Here is a 17,221-nt window from a genome sequence, read left to right on the forward strand (position 1 = left end):
TCGAATAATATGGAAATCTTTCTCTAACAGAAATGAAGACCTATTATAGAGGCTAAAGTAACCAAGACCTCAACATTACAGTCAGTCCAATGAAATGCAGAATCATAAAGAGGCCCACGGAGAAGGCAATGGCACCCCACTCCAGTACTCTTGCCTGGAAAATCCCATGGACGGAGGAGCCTGGTAGGCTGCAGTCCATGGGGTCGCTGAGAGTTGACATGACTCAATGACTTCACTTTCACTTTTCACTTTCATGCATTGGAGAAGGAAATGGCAACCCACTCCAGTGTTCTTGCTTGGAGAATCCCAGGGACGGGGGAGCCTGGTGGGCTGCCGTCTATGGGGTCGCACAGAATCAGACACGACTGAAACAACTTAGCAGCAGCAGCAGCAGCAGCAGCAAAGAAGCCCAAGTTTTCTTGAAAACCTGACAACTGACCATGTGTCCTTGTAGATCAATAGAGAAATTGACTGTTAATAAAAATGAGATAGTATGATTGGTTTCCCACAGGTGTAAAAATAAAATTAAACACTTTCTTAAGATCTTTTCTAGAAATCAATTGTGGGTGAAATAAAGACTGTTATAGTACAGATGAGACTTCTAACAGAAAATATATGAGACTGTCTTTAGAACTTCAAGATTGAAATGATTTCTACAGCAGAACACACTTTATGTGCCTTCTTGAAGGCAAAAGCATGAGACCTGATAAAGAATTTGGGCATGAATCTTAGACTTCGTCTTGTTCAAATTTCCTATTTGTGTGAATGTTTCCCTTAATGCTTGTTGTTGTTGCTGAAAGTATATTTGATTTATAATGTTGTGTTAAGTACAACTGTACAGCAGTCATTTCCTTACACATACATATACATTCTTTTTTTTTTTTTTTTTAAACACATTCTTTCTGTCATGGTTTGTCAGTTCAGTTTAGGCACTCAGTCGTGTCTGACTCTTTGCAACCCCATGAATCGCAGCACACCAGGCCTCCCTGTCCATCACCATCTCCTGGAGTTCACTCAAACTCATGTCCATCGAGTCGGTGATGAAATCCAGCTATCTCATCTTCTGTCATCCCCTTTTCCTCATGCCCCCAATCCCTCCCAGCATCAGAGTCTTGTCCAATGAGTCAGCTCTTCGCATTAGGTGACCAAAGTACTGGAATTTCAGCTTTAGCATCATTCCTTCCAAAGAACACCCAGGACTGATCTCCTTTACAATGGACTGGTTGGATCTCCTTGCAGCCCAAGGGACTCTCAAGAGTCTTCTCCAACACCACAGTTCAAAAGCATCAATTCTTCAGCACTCAGCTTCTTTCACAGTCCAACTCTCACATCCATACATGACCAGAGGAAAAACCATAGCCTTGACTAGATGGACCTTTGTTGGCAAAGTAATGTCTCTGCTTTTGAATATGCTATCTAGGTTGGTCATAACTTTCCTTCCAAGGAGTAAGCGTGTTTTAATTTCATGGCTGCAGTCACCATCTACAGTGATTTTGGAGCCTAAAAAATAAAGTCTGACAATGTTTCCACTGTTTCCCCATCTATTTGCCATGAAGTGATGGGACCAGATGCCATGATCTTTGTTTTCTGAATGTTGAGCTTTAAGCCAACTTTTTCACTCTCCTCTTTCACTTTCATCAAGAGGCTTTTGAGTTCCTCTTCACTTTCTGCGATAAGGGTGGTGTCATCTGCATATCTGAGGTTATTGATATTTCTCCAGGCAATCTTGATTCCAGCTGGTGCTTCTTCCAGCCCAGGGTTTCTCATGATGTACTCTGCATATAAGTTAAATAAGCAGGGTAACAGTATATAGCCTTGATGTACTCCTTTTCCTGTTTGGAACCAGTCTGTTGTTCCATGTCCAGTTCTAGCTGTTGCTTTCTGACCTGCATACAGATTTCTCAAGAGGCAGGTCAGGTGGTCTGGTATTCCCATCTCTTTCAGAATTTTCCACAGTTTATTGTGATACACACAGTCAAAGGCTTTCGCATAGTCAATAAAGCAGAAATAGATGCTTTTATAGAACTCTCTTGCTTTTTCCATGATCCAGAGGATGTTGGCAATTTGATCTCTGGTTCCTATGCCTTTTCTAAAACCAGCTTGAACATCTGGAAGTTCACAGTTCACGTATTGCTGAAGCCTGGCTTGGAGAATTTTGAGCATTACTTCACTAGCATTTGAGATGAGTGCAATTGTGTGGTAGTTTGAGCATTGTTTGGCACTGCCTTTCTTTGGGATTGGAATGAAAACTGACCTTTTCCAGTCCTGTGGCCACTGCTGAGTTTTCCATATTTGCTAGCATATTGAGTGCAGCACTTTCACAGCATCATCTTTCAGGATTTGAAATAGCTCAACTGGAATTCCGTCACCTCCACTAGCTTTGTTTGTAGTGATGCTTTCTAAGGCCCACTTAACTCACATTCCAGGATGTCTGGCTCTAGGTGAGTGATCACACCATTGTGATTATCTTGGTCATGAAGATCTTTTTTGTACAGTTCTTCTGTGTATTCTTGCCACCTCTTCTTAATATCTTCTGCTTCTTTTAGGTCCATACCATTTCTGTCCTTTATCGAGCCCATCTTTGCATAAAATGTTCCCTTGGTATCTCTAATTTTCTTGAAGAGATCTCTAATCTTTCCCATTCTGTTCTTTTCCTCTATTTCTTTGCATTGATCACTGAGGAATGCTTTCTTATCTCTTCTTGCTATTCTTTGGAACTCTGCATTCAGATACTTGTATCTTTCCTTTTCTCCTTTGCTTTTCGCTTCTCTTCTTTTCACAGCTATTTGTAAGGCCTCCCCAGACAGCCATTTTGCTTTTTTGCATTTCTTTTCCATGGGGATGGTCTTGATCCCTGTCTCCTGTACAATGTCACGAACCTCCGTCCATAGTTCATCAGGCACTTTATCTATCAGATCTAGTCCCTTAAATCTATTTCTTCCACTGTATAATCATAAGGGATTTGATTTAGGTCATACCTGAATGGTCTAGTGGTTTTCCCTACTTTTCTTCAATTTAAGTCTGATTTTGGCAATAAGGAGTTCATGATCTGAGCCACAGTCAGCTCCTGGTCTTGTTTTTGCTGACTGAATAGAGCTTCTCCATCTTTGGCTGCAAAGAATATAATCAATCTGATTTTGCTATTGACCATCATGGTTTATCATAGGATATTGAATATAGTTTTCTGTGCTATATATAGAAGGACCTTGCTATTTATCTCCTTAATACTTAATTTATTTAGATTGCATGACAAATTTAGACACACAATGTAATGTGTATGCACATATATATGAATGTATTTGTTTTTGTGAAATATTTAATAATTTAAAAATAAATATAATACTAGAAAGGAGGGGCAAAATGAGTATCATTTATATAAATGGAAAACTTGAGACAATCTACTAAAAAAACTATTAGAGCAATAAGGAAATTTTAGTGGCTTTTTACAAAACTGTAAAAAATTTTTGCTTTCCAAAACATGAACAAGAGCCTTTTGCAAACTATAATGAACGAAAAAAATCCATTTTATTGAAGATAGCAAAAAATAAAATAAAAATTAAGATAAAATACCTAGGAATATATTCACAAAGGGATGTATAAATCTTTAAAAAAGAATTTATAGCCGTATAGAGTCATAAAAGTGGTTTAATAAATGGAAATACATTTCCTGGTTTGGGATAGGAACATCAATATCATAAAATGACTATTATCTGTATATAAACTAATATAATCATCTGCCTAAAATATCAATTTTTTGAAAGTTATTTTGGTGATGTTGTTCGGTTGCTGTCATGTCTGACTCTTTGCAACCCTATGGACTACAGCATGCTAGGCTTTTAAAGTTCATGTGGAAAACTCAACATAAGAAATATCTTGTTTAAAAAAAGTAAAAACTGGGAAGGAGGAGGGTAAACTTTATCAGATATTAATATATTTCAGAATAAATAAAGCAGTTTATGCTGGTGCTTGAATAAGCAAGCAAGTCAGTGGAAGAGAGAGTAAGAAAATAATCTACTTATAAGTAGGAAAAGATTGGAAATGTAGTGTATAATAAAAACACCTATAATCAGTGGACGCAAACAAATCATTCGGTAACAAAAGTAACAGGGATCTCTATGTTAGACAGTACATCAGAATACACCAAAATGATTCTATTCTTTGTTTTGTTGGCTTTCTTTCTTTCTTTCTTTCTTTTTTTTGTTTTCAAGTCTTTTAATAGAGAATGTCCCTGATTCTCAGTGTGAAATCTAGAAATGTGTAAGGAAAAGTCACATAAAATTGGGCTTCCCTGGAGGCTCAGACAGTAAAGCATCTGCCTGCAATTCAGGAGACTCAGGTTCGATTCCTGGGTTGGGAAGATTCCTTGGAGAAGGGAATAGCTACCCACTCCAGTATTCTTGCCTGTCCAGTATTCCATGGACAGAGGAGCCTGGCAAGGTACAGTCAATGGCTTCACAAAGAGTTGGACATGACAGAGTGACTTACACTTGAAAACACATAAAATTAGTGACTTGCAATTAAATAGCAACACAAGGAAGAAATACAGCAGGTGCAAGTATCTGCATCATGTACAACAAAGTAATATTTTCTTTAATATTAAAAAGAGCTCATAAAAATAAATTTGCAACATAACTAAAGACCCATTCGAAAAATGGCGAAGGATATTACCACATACATCAAAGATATATTTCCGTGGCATATATGAACATATCCTAGTATTGTTCATAGGATGCCTATCAGACCACAAAGCAATTATCCTTCCAACTATCCGATTACATGAATTTACACAGATAAATCCATGTTTACTCCCAATGTAAAGAACATGTACTTCCCTTGGCAAGAAAACTCCCTGCCACGTCCCTCATTTTTCTCTTACTCTTCTTTCAGATCATTTCTTCAGAGAAGTACTTCATGGGTAGGTTAAATGCCTTCATATCTGCTCTTACAAATTCTGTGTAGTTTTTGTCCCTAATCTTTTCACAGTTGTAGGTTTACATTGTTCGTATGATTATTTGATGTCTGTGTCTCTAATTAGATTGTCCCTCTTGAGGACGTGGGCTGTGCCTTGTTTTGTTTTTCTGTTTGTTTATGTCTGTTGTCCTTGCTGCTTAACATTATATCTCTCACATCTCAGCTGTTAACTGATGTTTCAGTAAGAGTGTAAGTGAATGAAAAGTGTTGGTCTATGAAGAAACAGATACTCATACATTTATGAGAGGAGTGTAAAGTGGTGTACTGTTATCGGAGGTCATGTGGCAATATGTATCCAAATTTAAATAGAGGACTGCTTGTGAATACAGTTTATTTTACCAGCTTTGAGTTTAGCACATGTTAAATTATAATTTAATTTGTATTGGTTTCTTTGCTCACTAGAATTCTTGAGCATCTCATCTTTTTTTTCAACTGTTAAATTTTACCCATTACTTTAGAAATACGTAGCCCATAAAAATAGGCAAAACACTCTCAGACATACATCACAGCAGGATCCTCTATGATCCACCTCCCAGAATTCTGGAAATAAAAGCAAAAATAAACAAATGGGATCTAATTAAAATTAAAAGCTTCTGCACAACAAAGGAAAATATAGGCAAGGTGAAAAGACAGCCTTCTGAATGGGAGAAAATAATAGCAAATGAAGCAACTGACAAACAACTAATCTCAAAAATATACAAGCAACTTATGCAGCTCAATTCCAGAAAAATAAACGACCCAATCAAAAAATGGGCCAAAGAACTAAATAGACATTTCTCCAAAGAAGACATACGGATGGCTAACAAACACATGAAAAGATGCTCAACATCACTCATTATCAGAGAAATGCAAATCAAAACCACAATGAGGTACCACTTCACACCAGTTAGAATGGCTGCGATCCAAAAATCTGCAAGCAATAAATGCTGGAGAGGGTGTGGAGAAAAGGGAACCCTCCTACACTGTTGGTGGGAATGCAAACTAGTACAGCCACTATGGAGAACAGTGTGGAGATTCCTTAAAAAATTGCAAATAGAACTGCCTTATGACCCAGCAATCCCACTGCTGGGCATACACACTGAGGAAACCAGAATTGAAAGAGACACATGTACCCCAATGTTCATCGCAGCACTGTTTATAATAGCCAGGACATGGAAACAACCTAGATGTCCATCAGCAGATGAATGGATAAGAAAGCGGTGGTACATATACACAATGGAGTATTACTCAGCCGTTAAAAAGAATTCATTTGAATCAGTTCTGATGAGATGGATGAAACTGGAGCCGATTATACAGAGTGAAGTAAGCCAGAAAGAAAAACACCAATACAGTATACTAACACATATATATGGAACTTAGAAAGATGGCAATGACGACCCTGTATGCAAGACAGGAAAAAAGACACAGATGTGTATAACAGACTTTTGGACTCAGAGAGAGAGGGAGAGGGTGGGATGATTTGGGAGAATGGCATTCTAACATGTATACTATCATGTAAGAATTGAATCGCCAGTCTATGTATGACGCAGGATACACATGCTTGGGGCTGGTGCATGGGGATGACCCAGAGAGATGTTATGGGGAGGGAGGTGGGAGGGGGGTTCATGTTTGGGAATGCATGTAAGAATTAAAGATTTTAAAATTAAAAAAATAATAATAATCATAAGGATGTGAAAATGATCACTGTTTTATATTAATAAAATAGTATTTATTTTTGACCACTTAGTATATGATGCCTCAGTGCTTTGTGTTTCTAATTCTAAAAATTGCTCTTTTAAGATACATTTATATTCTTAAAATAATACAATGGACTTTAAGTTGTGGGCAAAATTGTTGTGAAACCAGTATATGATATAGTTTTGTAATTTAATTTTAGCACATTTATGTTAATTTATACTTTGAGTAGATAGTGTTAAAATAAAAAGTTCTAGCAGAGTTCTGTTATTTTTATAAGTTAAAGAAACTACATTAAACATATAAGATTCATTTACTGATTAAGGATCTCATACCATAATTAGATTGCCTACTTCATAGAAATGATGAGTGGATACAATTACATAAATTAGGGGAAATTACTTATAAATTATGTCATTATAAACACACAGAACATGTTTTCATTTGACCAAAAGTGCCTGTATGATTTTGGATTTTGTTTAGCTTTTTGAACCAAGTGGAAAAAAACTAATATATATTATTCCCTGGTGGCTCACATGGTAAAGCATCTGCCTGCAATGCAGGAGACCCGGGTTCAGTCCCTGGGTCATGAAGATCCCCTGGAGAAGGAAATGGCAATCCACTCCAGTACTCTTGCCTGGAAAATTCCATGGACAGAGGAGCCTTGTAGGCTAAGTCCAGTGGGTCGCAAAGAGTCGGACACAACTGAGCGACTTCACTCACTCACTCACTCAAACTTTAATAGTTAGCTTAATCTAAGTATTAAACTAGAGATGTAGCTTTTCCACTAAGTTGTTAATTCAGGAGTTTCTTTTGGAACTGAGAGGCTAATGAATCAAAAATTATGCAAAGTTAGCTCCTTGAAGGCAATGAATATTTGGGGCACCTGCTGAAGTTTTCAAGTATTGCCAGAGTACCAACAATGAAGATGCCTTGTAACTAGTAAACCATTGAAACCAATGACATTTTCTTATGTGCTTTGATGTAAAGTGTACCTGGATAGAACCAAGGGTATGGCCAGGTTATAAACTCACTTGTTCAGACAGCTGCATTTCTATTATTGGCATATTGTTATCGGTTCTTAAACTGAGACATCTAAAACATCTTTAACTCTTTATCATCTTATCTCCTCCCATTGTCAGTTGTTAAATTCTGTTCATTGTTTATCTGAAATAGTTATCCTATCAGTCCACTCCTTCTTCCCTTATTCTTCCAGTTTAGACTATTGCAATACACACCTTGCCCTAACACCTTATCTTTCTAATCTATCTCATACTTTTGCCAGATTCAGCTTACTGAAATGTGGTTCTGATTTTCAGCCCAGAAACCTTTATTGGTCCTTACCACTTAATGAATAAATTCCAATTCCACACTCAGATTTATGACTTCTATAGATTGGTCCCAATCTGTCTTTCTAACTTTATAATCCTCTTCCCTATTTCATGAATTAAAACAATCCATAATTTTCAAGCTTCATGTCTCTATTAATGCTTTTTTCTTATTCCAACTCTGAACACTACTGATTTATACCTTTTTCAATTTTACTTCTCCATTAAGTAAAGACAAATGAATCTATTTAATGGTCAAGACAAATGTAATCCCTTTTGTGAAATGAGGCCTGAAGGTCTATCTGGAAATATATTTCCTTTTTTAAGTCCCTTACACTGTTTATTGTAAATATCACTTGTCACTTAATTTCTGATATGCATATACTGATTTATACTGATACATACGCACACACAGATACTCCTTACTAGACAGGAATCTCTATAAAATAGGGTTACTGTCTAATACACTTTTCCTCATACACTACCAAGTTGAGTGCATTGTATATTATAGACACTCAAACATTTGTTGTATGAATTAATAAACATTTGCTTTAGGAATATTCATCTGTTGAACAGTTATTTTTAGATTGAGGGTAGAAAGCAGTTGAGTTTCAGAGGTAGAAAAAGATAAATTTGTTTGGGTCAAGGAATGCAATTGCCTTGAATGAGTAAAAGAAATTATGGTTTTATGACTCTTCAAATATAGATATGGCAAAGTATTTTTCCTTTCTGGCATGTGCTAATTTGATTCTTCTATAAAATGAACTATGTAGACATACAGTAGTTAAATTACACATCAGTTATGATGAGTCGTCCTTAAAGTCGGGTTACAGGCCTGCTCAAGCATTTCTTGCATGTCCTGGAGTCACAGACTGAGAAGGGACAATTCCAGCAGTTTTAGCAGTAGTACAATGTAATCTAAAATTCTGCTAATTCAGTAAGAAGCCAGCATATGCCCACAAGGCATCCAAGAGCATAAATTTGGTTACTCTTTCTCAGTTTGCTGGAGGAGTCCTTTAGAAGGAAGTAAAATATTTGTCCTTCATTCTGAATTGATACCAATCAGCATATCTACTATAAGAAAGAGAGGAAATATTCTAAAGGGAGAGTAGACAAGCAATAAGAAGTAAGTAAAAAAATGAAGATAAAGACATCATCAGGGACTCAGGGTGGGAAAAAGATAAAATGAAAAAAAAAACAAATATATTTTTACTTGTCAAATCCATTGCTTATTAAAACATTCAAAATTAATTTTCTGTAATTAATGTTCTTTGACCCACTAAAACTGGTAATAGTGACGTGTAAACTCACTGTTCCCATACTGTATGCTTTAGAATTCCATACAGCAGAAGTCACAGGTAGTACACGCTCCTTGGTTAAGGTTAGAAACTACTCAGTGGGCAGACGAGCGAGAAAGCAACACGGGACTTGGTCTTGAGTTCTTGTCGTACCAGCTACTCTCTGAATGAACTTTGGGCCAGTCAGTCTTATCTGCCTTTACTAATTTTCTTCACTCCCAAAATGTGGGTAAGTTTTCCTCTCAAGGTTCATTGTTAGGTTGGTGATGCTCTAATCGCACGGCACATTTGTTGATTTATAACACTAAGTGGATAATACACAGCAAGTGAATAGTAGGAATTATTAGTAGTATTAGAATTATTTTTATAAGTGCTTCAATGTAAAGAGGAGGTTTTCCACCTGGTGGCCATACATCTCTCTGTTCATTCAAGGAGTGCTTATATATCGTTCAGAATTTTTAATGGATTAGCAGGAAGTGTACTTATTATGGAGATTCTTATAGACCACTAACACAGGTTTTGTATTTGATACTTTATTTAGACAGTGATAGCAGTTAGAGTAATAAGTGGTTTGTCCAAGTTATTAATCATAATGGGAATTAAGCCAGTAGACAAGTGGCAGCACTCCCATATGAGATTCTCTCCAAATGTAGGCTTGGATGTCATAGTGAGTAGGTGGAAAAGGAGAAAAATCACCCAGTTAGTGAACAGCCACACAAGAGTTGGCTTTCTGTTTACATCTCTCTAATGCATTCTTGGCACATGTATGGTCTAGGGTAAGCCTAGCAACCTTCCTTGAGCAGATCACCCATAGACTTTTCAGGTTTATTGTTATTCTAAGTCAGTAAGATGCCACGTTAGTTTCAGCTTTCCCTCAAATGTACAGAATATTTAGTTGCTCCTATGATTCCATATTAGCTGATAAATCTATAGAATTTATTTAATATGGTATTGAAGTAAATAATTCAAGGAGTTAAAAAGAAAATATGATAGTTCTTGTTTTCCGAACACTTAAGTCTGGTGGTGATAACTTGCATATATTACAAGTTATATATAAAATTCAAAAGAAATAGAAGATGGTTCTGGTATCTTATGTGCCATATATTTGAAGGGCACAAAACTTAAGAATCATGAGAAATATGTGTTAGAATTTGTTGAAGAGTCCTTTATATGGGAAGAAGTTCTCAAAGAAGCTGTAAAAAGCATTTTGACCAGAAGGGACTAAACAAAACACTAGGCTAGAATGAACTGTTACAGTGGAAATCAGATTGAAATCGGTTTATGGTTGCTTGAAAACCAGGACAGAAAGTTTGGATTTTGAACTTGTAGCTCATCAATTCTCAGAATTTTAAGTACGAATCATCTAGAAAATGTGTTAATGCTGCTTCTTACGTATAAATAATCTCTTTTGATTGGTTGCCGGTGGGGCCCAGGAATCTGCATTTTAACTGGCGCCACGGTTTGTTATTATTTACTTTTTCAGTATTGTTGTTTGCCAAGGAGAATTGAAAGCTTTTACCTGGGGAATTAGTTTTTGTGTTAATGTTTGCATAAGGAAAAAAGTAATTAAATCATGGTTTAATAAGGCAAAGAGTTAAGGGGCAGGAGTTAAAGGGTTATTACAACAATCCAAAAGTGAAGTAACTCAGCTTGTCTTGGTTAATGGTAGTCGTGGTGGAAAAGGAGCTTTATGGAACATAGAAGAACAGGATTCAAACATCTTTAGCTGCCTGAGGGTAAGAGAATTCTAGCCCCAGTAGATGATAAACTCCTTGAGGGTAAAAATTGGATCTTACTCATATTTATGACCCCAGCTCAGTACAGTGCCCAGCACTTAGTGTGTTCTTAACAAGTATTTGTTGAATTGTTAAATATATCTTTTATGTAACACACAGCAGAGTGTGTTTTATTTTTTAACCTCTGATTTTTTAGCCTGTTACTGACTTACTTTTCATTGCCTTTGACTTGCCAGTAGAAGTACATATTTGTTTTGTGCAAAATGAGATGATTTAAATGATTTAAAATATAAAAAGTAATGAAAATGTCTCATATTTCTTAATGTTGGGCTTTTTTCCATGAGTACACATCAGTGAAGTTACATCAAATCAGATACAGTCAGTGAATTGTATGAAATTGTGTCATTTTATGAAAGTACAATCCACTCTCAGTTAGACATTGTAAGTTTGTTTCCTTTTATTAATCAGTTTTTTTTAGACATGATATATAGCTTTTAGTGGGAAGATACCATGACAAAATGTTTAACGTGTTCAGCCCCCCAAAAGTTTACTCTTTTAAAATATGACTGTTTACAAATCAGATCCTTTCCAAATTATCTAAAAAATGTGAGTGAATTCATAAGCATTCTCTTCTCTTAACTCATTAAACATCAAAAAGGACCATCTTCAAAATGCAAATGCTTCTCCAGCTTTCCGCAGGATATCACAAAACTTCCTGGCAGGGACTTTTAAACAAGTTGAGAAGTTTTATAAGATAAAAATATTTTCTCAGTTGACTTGACAACCATGTACAATGTTAGTGGAGAGTTTATTTGCCCAAGGCTCTTTGTCAAAATGAATTTAAACTGAGATTATTAAAATATAGCTCTGTTGCATAGTGTGAGGAAAGGTGTTGCTAATATCTTACTTGGGGAATGTTTTCCATACAGTGCACGCAAGTCGGTTCTGGGACTATACCTGTGGAGGTGCGTTTCTGCTAATGAAGAGGAGACATTAAAAAATCATTCCGAAAAGAAATCTTATACATAAATGGAGACTTTTGATCTATAGTTTGGTGATTTAAAGTTCACTGTTTTTGACCAACAGACTGCCTGGGTCTGAGTCACAGCTCCACACTAACTTCAGCTCCTTCCTCATCTGTAAAATAGAAGTCATGATAATAAAAACATTCTGGAGGTATTGTGAGGATTAAATGATATCATCACTGAAAATGATTAATACAGTGACTGGCACAGTTAAAGGTTCACAATTGTTTTCTTTCAAATCTGTAGAATCAAGCAGTGTCTCCTGATAGTTCCAGATGTGTGGTTATAAAAAAAAAGCCCTGTCCCAATATAATGATAACTTCTGTTACAAGTTAAATAGCTTTAGGAAAATTTAACTAATGGTAAACAATGCTTGAATCACCAGATCTCTCCATGGCTGTAGCTAATTTCTTACATGAGAATCCGGATCCCTGAAGGAAAATGATCATCTGGATGAGAAGCTGTAATCTTCCCAATTTGGAAAATCATATTACATTGCTTTGGGAACATGTCCAAATTGCTAAATCCTGGAAGGAGTCCCTCTTCTCTCAAATGGACACATTATTTAAGAAATTTTATTATTTTTGAAAAAGACCAGTTGCCTTTCAAAACTAAAGCATTTGTATATGATTTGAAAGCCTGCACCAACACAGATGGAAGAGTTGAATATGTTCCACGTGGCAAGCGGTTGTTGTTATAACAGGGTCACCCAGTGACATGTGCTGCAGACAGAGTCCCTGGTGGAGGCCAGGTGGTGATGCAGGCAGGGACAGCTTTGGAACCATACAGAGCATTAAGGCATCTTTATCAATCTGGGAGACTATGCCATATGTACAGTTTCTTATGTTAGCTTAGCATCCAAACAAAGTAACTTCTTGCCATTATTATTTACTTGAATTTTCTTAAATCCCCACTTTCATGAAAGTCAGTACAGTAAATTGCCTTTAATAATAGTTTTTGTGTGTCTGTGTAACAAATGAGAGAAATAAAACAGCTCTGATTTACTGCTCCAATTTCAAAAAGAAGTTATTGGTTCCTGCTCTTTTCCAAGCACTGTGCTAGGCATTTTATAGCATCCTCATGTAATCTTCGCAACCATTCAGGAAGGTATATTTCACAAACAAGGAAACCAAGGCATGCTTATTTCTTATTTCTTTATTATTATTTAAATTGCCTCTGGTCACATGAATAAGATGGAGATAGAAGATTCAAATCTGACCCCTGTGTCTTTTACTCTACCCCACGCTAAGTGAACTGACCCCTGCTTAGTCCTTATCACCTGTTAGTTTTCCTCTTCATCTTCAAAGTGTGAAAAAGATGTTTCTTCCTGTTTTCTCTATCCATTCTATTAATATGTGTTGATACAGACCCTATTTAAGGACATTAATTAGATGAGAAAAGAGAAATATAATTTACCATATAGCTGAATTTTCCTAAAATTAAAATGAAAAATATATTTAATAATATATTTTTTATTTTATTTAGATAATTTTCACAGCCTTCAAGTTAGCAAACTTCTAATTCATTACTCTTCTTTATAAATTAATTCATCCTATATCATTTTCCTCTTTCAAAAACACATTAAATGTAACAATTTTTATTTAAAATTTTAAATTATTTAACTGAAAATGTAGTTCAATAATTTTGAAAGTTTTATTTTCATATGAGAAAATATAGGTAGTTGTAATTTTTAACAACTTCTATAACAATTCTTTTATTCGTATTTTAAAATACAGAATAGATATTTGTGTTATTCACAATATTTTAATGAAAACTGTTTTAGTTATTATCTGCTACACAATGAGAAGAAAGGAGCATTGGACTATCTTGCCATCTTCTCAAATGTAACATGTACAAAACCAAACTTTCCTCTTTCTACATCTTCAGTATTAACTCTCTCACAAACAGTTACTTTAATGACTTCATTATTCATAGGAGATTCATAGAATTCACAGAATTCATAGGAGATTATATGCAGCTTTTACTGAAGTAGAAGTGATTCAGCATGCTGGCTTGGTTCAAATTTCATTACCAATTATAGAATAGGATTCCAGTATGCCAGCCTTTTAGAGTGATAAGTCTCTAGCAGTTAGATATTAGAGAGATAACCAAAAGTAAAAACATATAGTACACTATAGAAAACATTGTAATACTGTTGTTTATAGTATCCCATGATGGGGGGGGGGGGAGATAGTACATGTAAGTGAGGTGGGAAAAAGTAAAGGAAAACTTCCTAAAAGTAATCTACATGAATCTTGAAGATTAAGCAGAATTTATCCAGGGAAAGACATTGAAGGAAAAGCACTTTGGATAGGGTTAGGGGGGAAGTGGAATTCATAGCTGTCAAATGGTTAATGGTTAGTTACAATATTCTAGAGCCAGTCTCCTCAGTTCAAACATCACTACTTTCCACTTTCTCCTGTATGACCTTGGGAAAGTTACTTTTCATCTGCACAAGGGGTGCTATAATAGTTCCTACCTCGCAGAATTATTTTGGAGAAGGAAATGGCAACCCACTCAAGTATTCTTGCCTGGAGAGTCACGTGGACAGAGGAGCCTGGTAGGCTGCTGTCCTTGAGGTCGCACAGAGTTAGACACAACTGAAGCGACTTAGCATGCATGCATGCATTGGAGAAGGAAATGGCAACCCACTCCAGAATTCTTGCCTGGAGAATCCCAGAGACAGAGGAGCCTGGTGGGTTGCTGTCTATGGGATCACGCAGGGTTGGACACGACTGAAGCGACTTAGCAGCAGCAGCAGCAGCAGCAGCATAAAATTATTTAATTGAAGTTTATATACTCCTTTTTATGGTATATGACACTTAGAAAATTCAAGAGAATAAGGAACAACATATTTGGGAAACTACAAGTCATTTGCTCTTGCTGAAAAGAAATGCAATAAATGGCTTGGAAGGAGATGAAGAAACTACGTGCCATGTTAAAGAGCTGGAAATTGCTGTATAGGTAATGGAAAAGCAGAGGAAAGGCAGCCCGATTGTGTTTTTAAATAGATCTCATTGGAGCAAGGCAGGAGGAGAAGGGAGAATGCTGCCCAGGATTAGAGGCACAGAACCCACTTAGAATACAACAGTAATTGTCAAGGTTAAATAATTTTATAATCCTCTTTAATAGTTACAAAAGGAATTGACAGGAGGTAAGAGTGGAAAGAAATATTTAGAAAATAGTAGCAGGGCTTGCCCTTAACAATTAGTAAATAAAATAGCTTGGGTGGTAATTTGGAAGAGGAAGGAATAAATGATTACCTGAAGATCCTTGGTTTGGCAAACTGTGTGGCCAGCAAAGGCACAAAAAAGAGAAAAGAGGGAGAGGAAACAGGAGGACATAGAGGCTTGAAAGAGAAAATATTAACGGCAGTTTTTAGACATACTGAATTTAATATTATTCTAATACATCCATTAGAAGATAAGTCAGAGTTTTAGATCAGAGTTCCAACTTAGAGCACCGGATAGGATTCAAGAGAAAAGATGAAGATGACCGAGAGTGTTAAGGTTTCCCAGGGACAGTTTGTGTTTTATGATGCATGGGAGAAGACTGTCTCATGAAGCAACTGGGGGAAACAATACTTTAATGTGGGTTCAGATTTGATAAAAGGAATGAATAAAGGGTATTCAGGCAAGAACAAGAATCTAGTGTGGTTGAATAGAAACTTAAGTATTTCTATATTTCATACCTACTACTGTGTGGAAAATAACATAGATTATACTGACGTAGTGAACTAAATGTGCTATTTACTGACTGGGAAAATTTTTTTTTTTTTTTGAAAATTTTTTAATAATAAAAATATTGACTTTTAATCTAGAAGATGTTGTTTACTAAATAAAAACATTGACCTTTAATCTAGGTAAACATAATTTAAAAAATAATCAATATGAAATTAATTTTATTTTCACATTTAAAACTAATTTCTCTCTGAATAGACTGGTGGTTGCCAAGGGAGCAGGGGTTAAGAGAGGGATAAATCGGGAGTTTGGGACTAGCAGATGCAAACTGGTGTATATAGAATGGATAAACACCAAGGTCCTACTCTATAGCAACGAGAATTATATTCAATATCCTGTGTGCGTATGTGTGTATACATATATATACACACACATATATACATATATATATATGTATAACTGTCATTTTGCCGTAAAGGAGTAATTAACACAACATTGTAATTCAGCTATACTTCAATGAAAAATTAAAATTAAAAACTAATTTTTCTCATTGTTTTAATGATTTAGCTGTCATTTAATTGCAGGTATAATAAGTTAGAATATCTATCTAATATGATTTTCAAATTTTAACTATATTCCAAATCAGCATGGGGATTAATCATGACAATGACCACCCGTCATGTGCTGATGGTCTTCATATCATGTCTGGTGAATGGATTAAAGGACAAAATCTTGGTGATGTCTCATGGTCCCGATGTAGCAAGGAAGATTTGGAAAGATTTCTAAGGTACTGAGGTCACTTGCTGTTGCTGGGTCATGAATATGTGTGTGTGCCTGCTTCCTCTACCACCCTGGTGTGTGGCATGGCAGAGTGGAAAGGGCATGGATTAGGAATCAAGGCACTTGGTTCTAATCCTGGCTCTCCACTGGCTCATGGTGTCAATTGGGACATATTATTCAACCAACTCATTTCTTAGTTTCCACGTTTTCAAAACAAGAGATGAGGCAAGATGATTTGTAAGGTTGAAAATTATTGCAATGATAAAAAATGTTGCATAATATTAAATTGCCTCTTCAGAAATTCCCAGTGGAAACATTCTCAATGCTCATCCCTCTACATCTGTTGTTATCAAAAACCCCTTTAACAAAAGCTCCACCTTTCTACTTCATAGTTCTAAACTCTGAGTCTTTTTGCATTAATCCATAATTTTCACCATTATTATAGTCCTTGATTCTCCTCTTTTCAACATTCAGCTTTTGCCTCGTTGGGAAGAAAATGAAAAAGAGTATTATTGTTCTGATTTTCACTTTAAAGCTTTGTTCTTTACTTATTTCTTCAGTAATAGAAGGGAAAGCTGAAATAGTACCAAAAGGTGATATGCAGAGTTCCCATCAATAAGTGAGAGAGAGATGCTTAAAGTATTCAAAAATCTAAGTAAGAGACGTAGAAATACTTAACTAGCTAAATTCACTACTCAAATTTATTTTTCCATACTATTTAAATTGTCA

The 17,221-nt window shown here is 35.8% G+C and overlaps 1 protein-coding gene across 1 annotated transcript in view; it reads left to right on the forward strand.

Annotated features, from left to right (window-relative positions):
• The window catches only part of ADAMTS19 (ADAM metallopeptidase with thrombospondin type 1 motif 19), a 263,593-nt gene that overhangs the window by 135,542 nt on the left and 110,830 nt on the right, over positions 1–17,221 (forward strand). Inside the window, exon 9 of the mRNA XM_018050709.1 lies at positions 16,359–16,499. Within this exon, the coding sequence (XP_017906198.1) occupies positions 16,359–16,499 (141 nt within the window). The remainder of the gene's footprint in view (positions 1–16,358; positions 16,500–17,221) is intronic.

Source organism: Capra hircus, chromosome 7 (assembly GCF_001704415.2).
Source record: "Capra hircus breed San Clemente chromosome 7, ASM170441v1, whole genome shotgun sequence".
NCBI lineage: Eukaryota > Metazoa > Chordata > Mammalia > Artiodactyla > Bovidae > Capra > Capra hircus.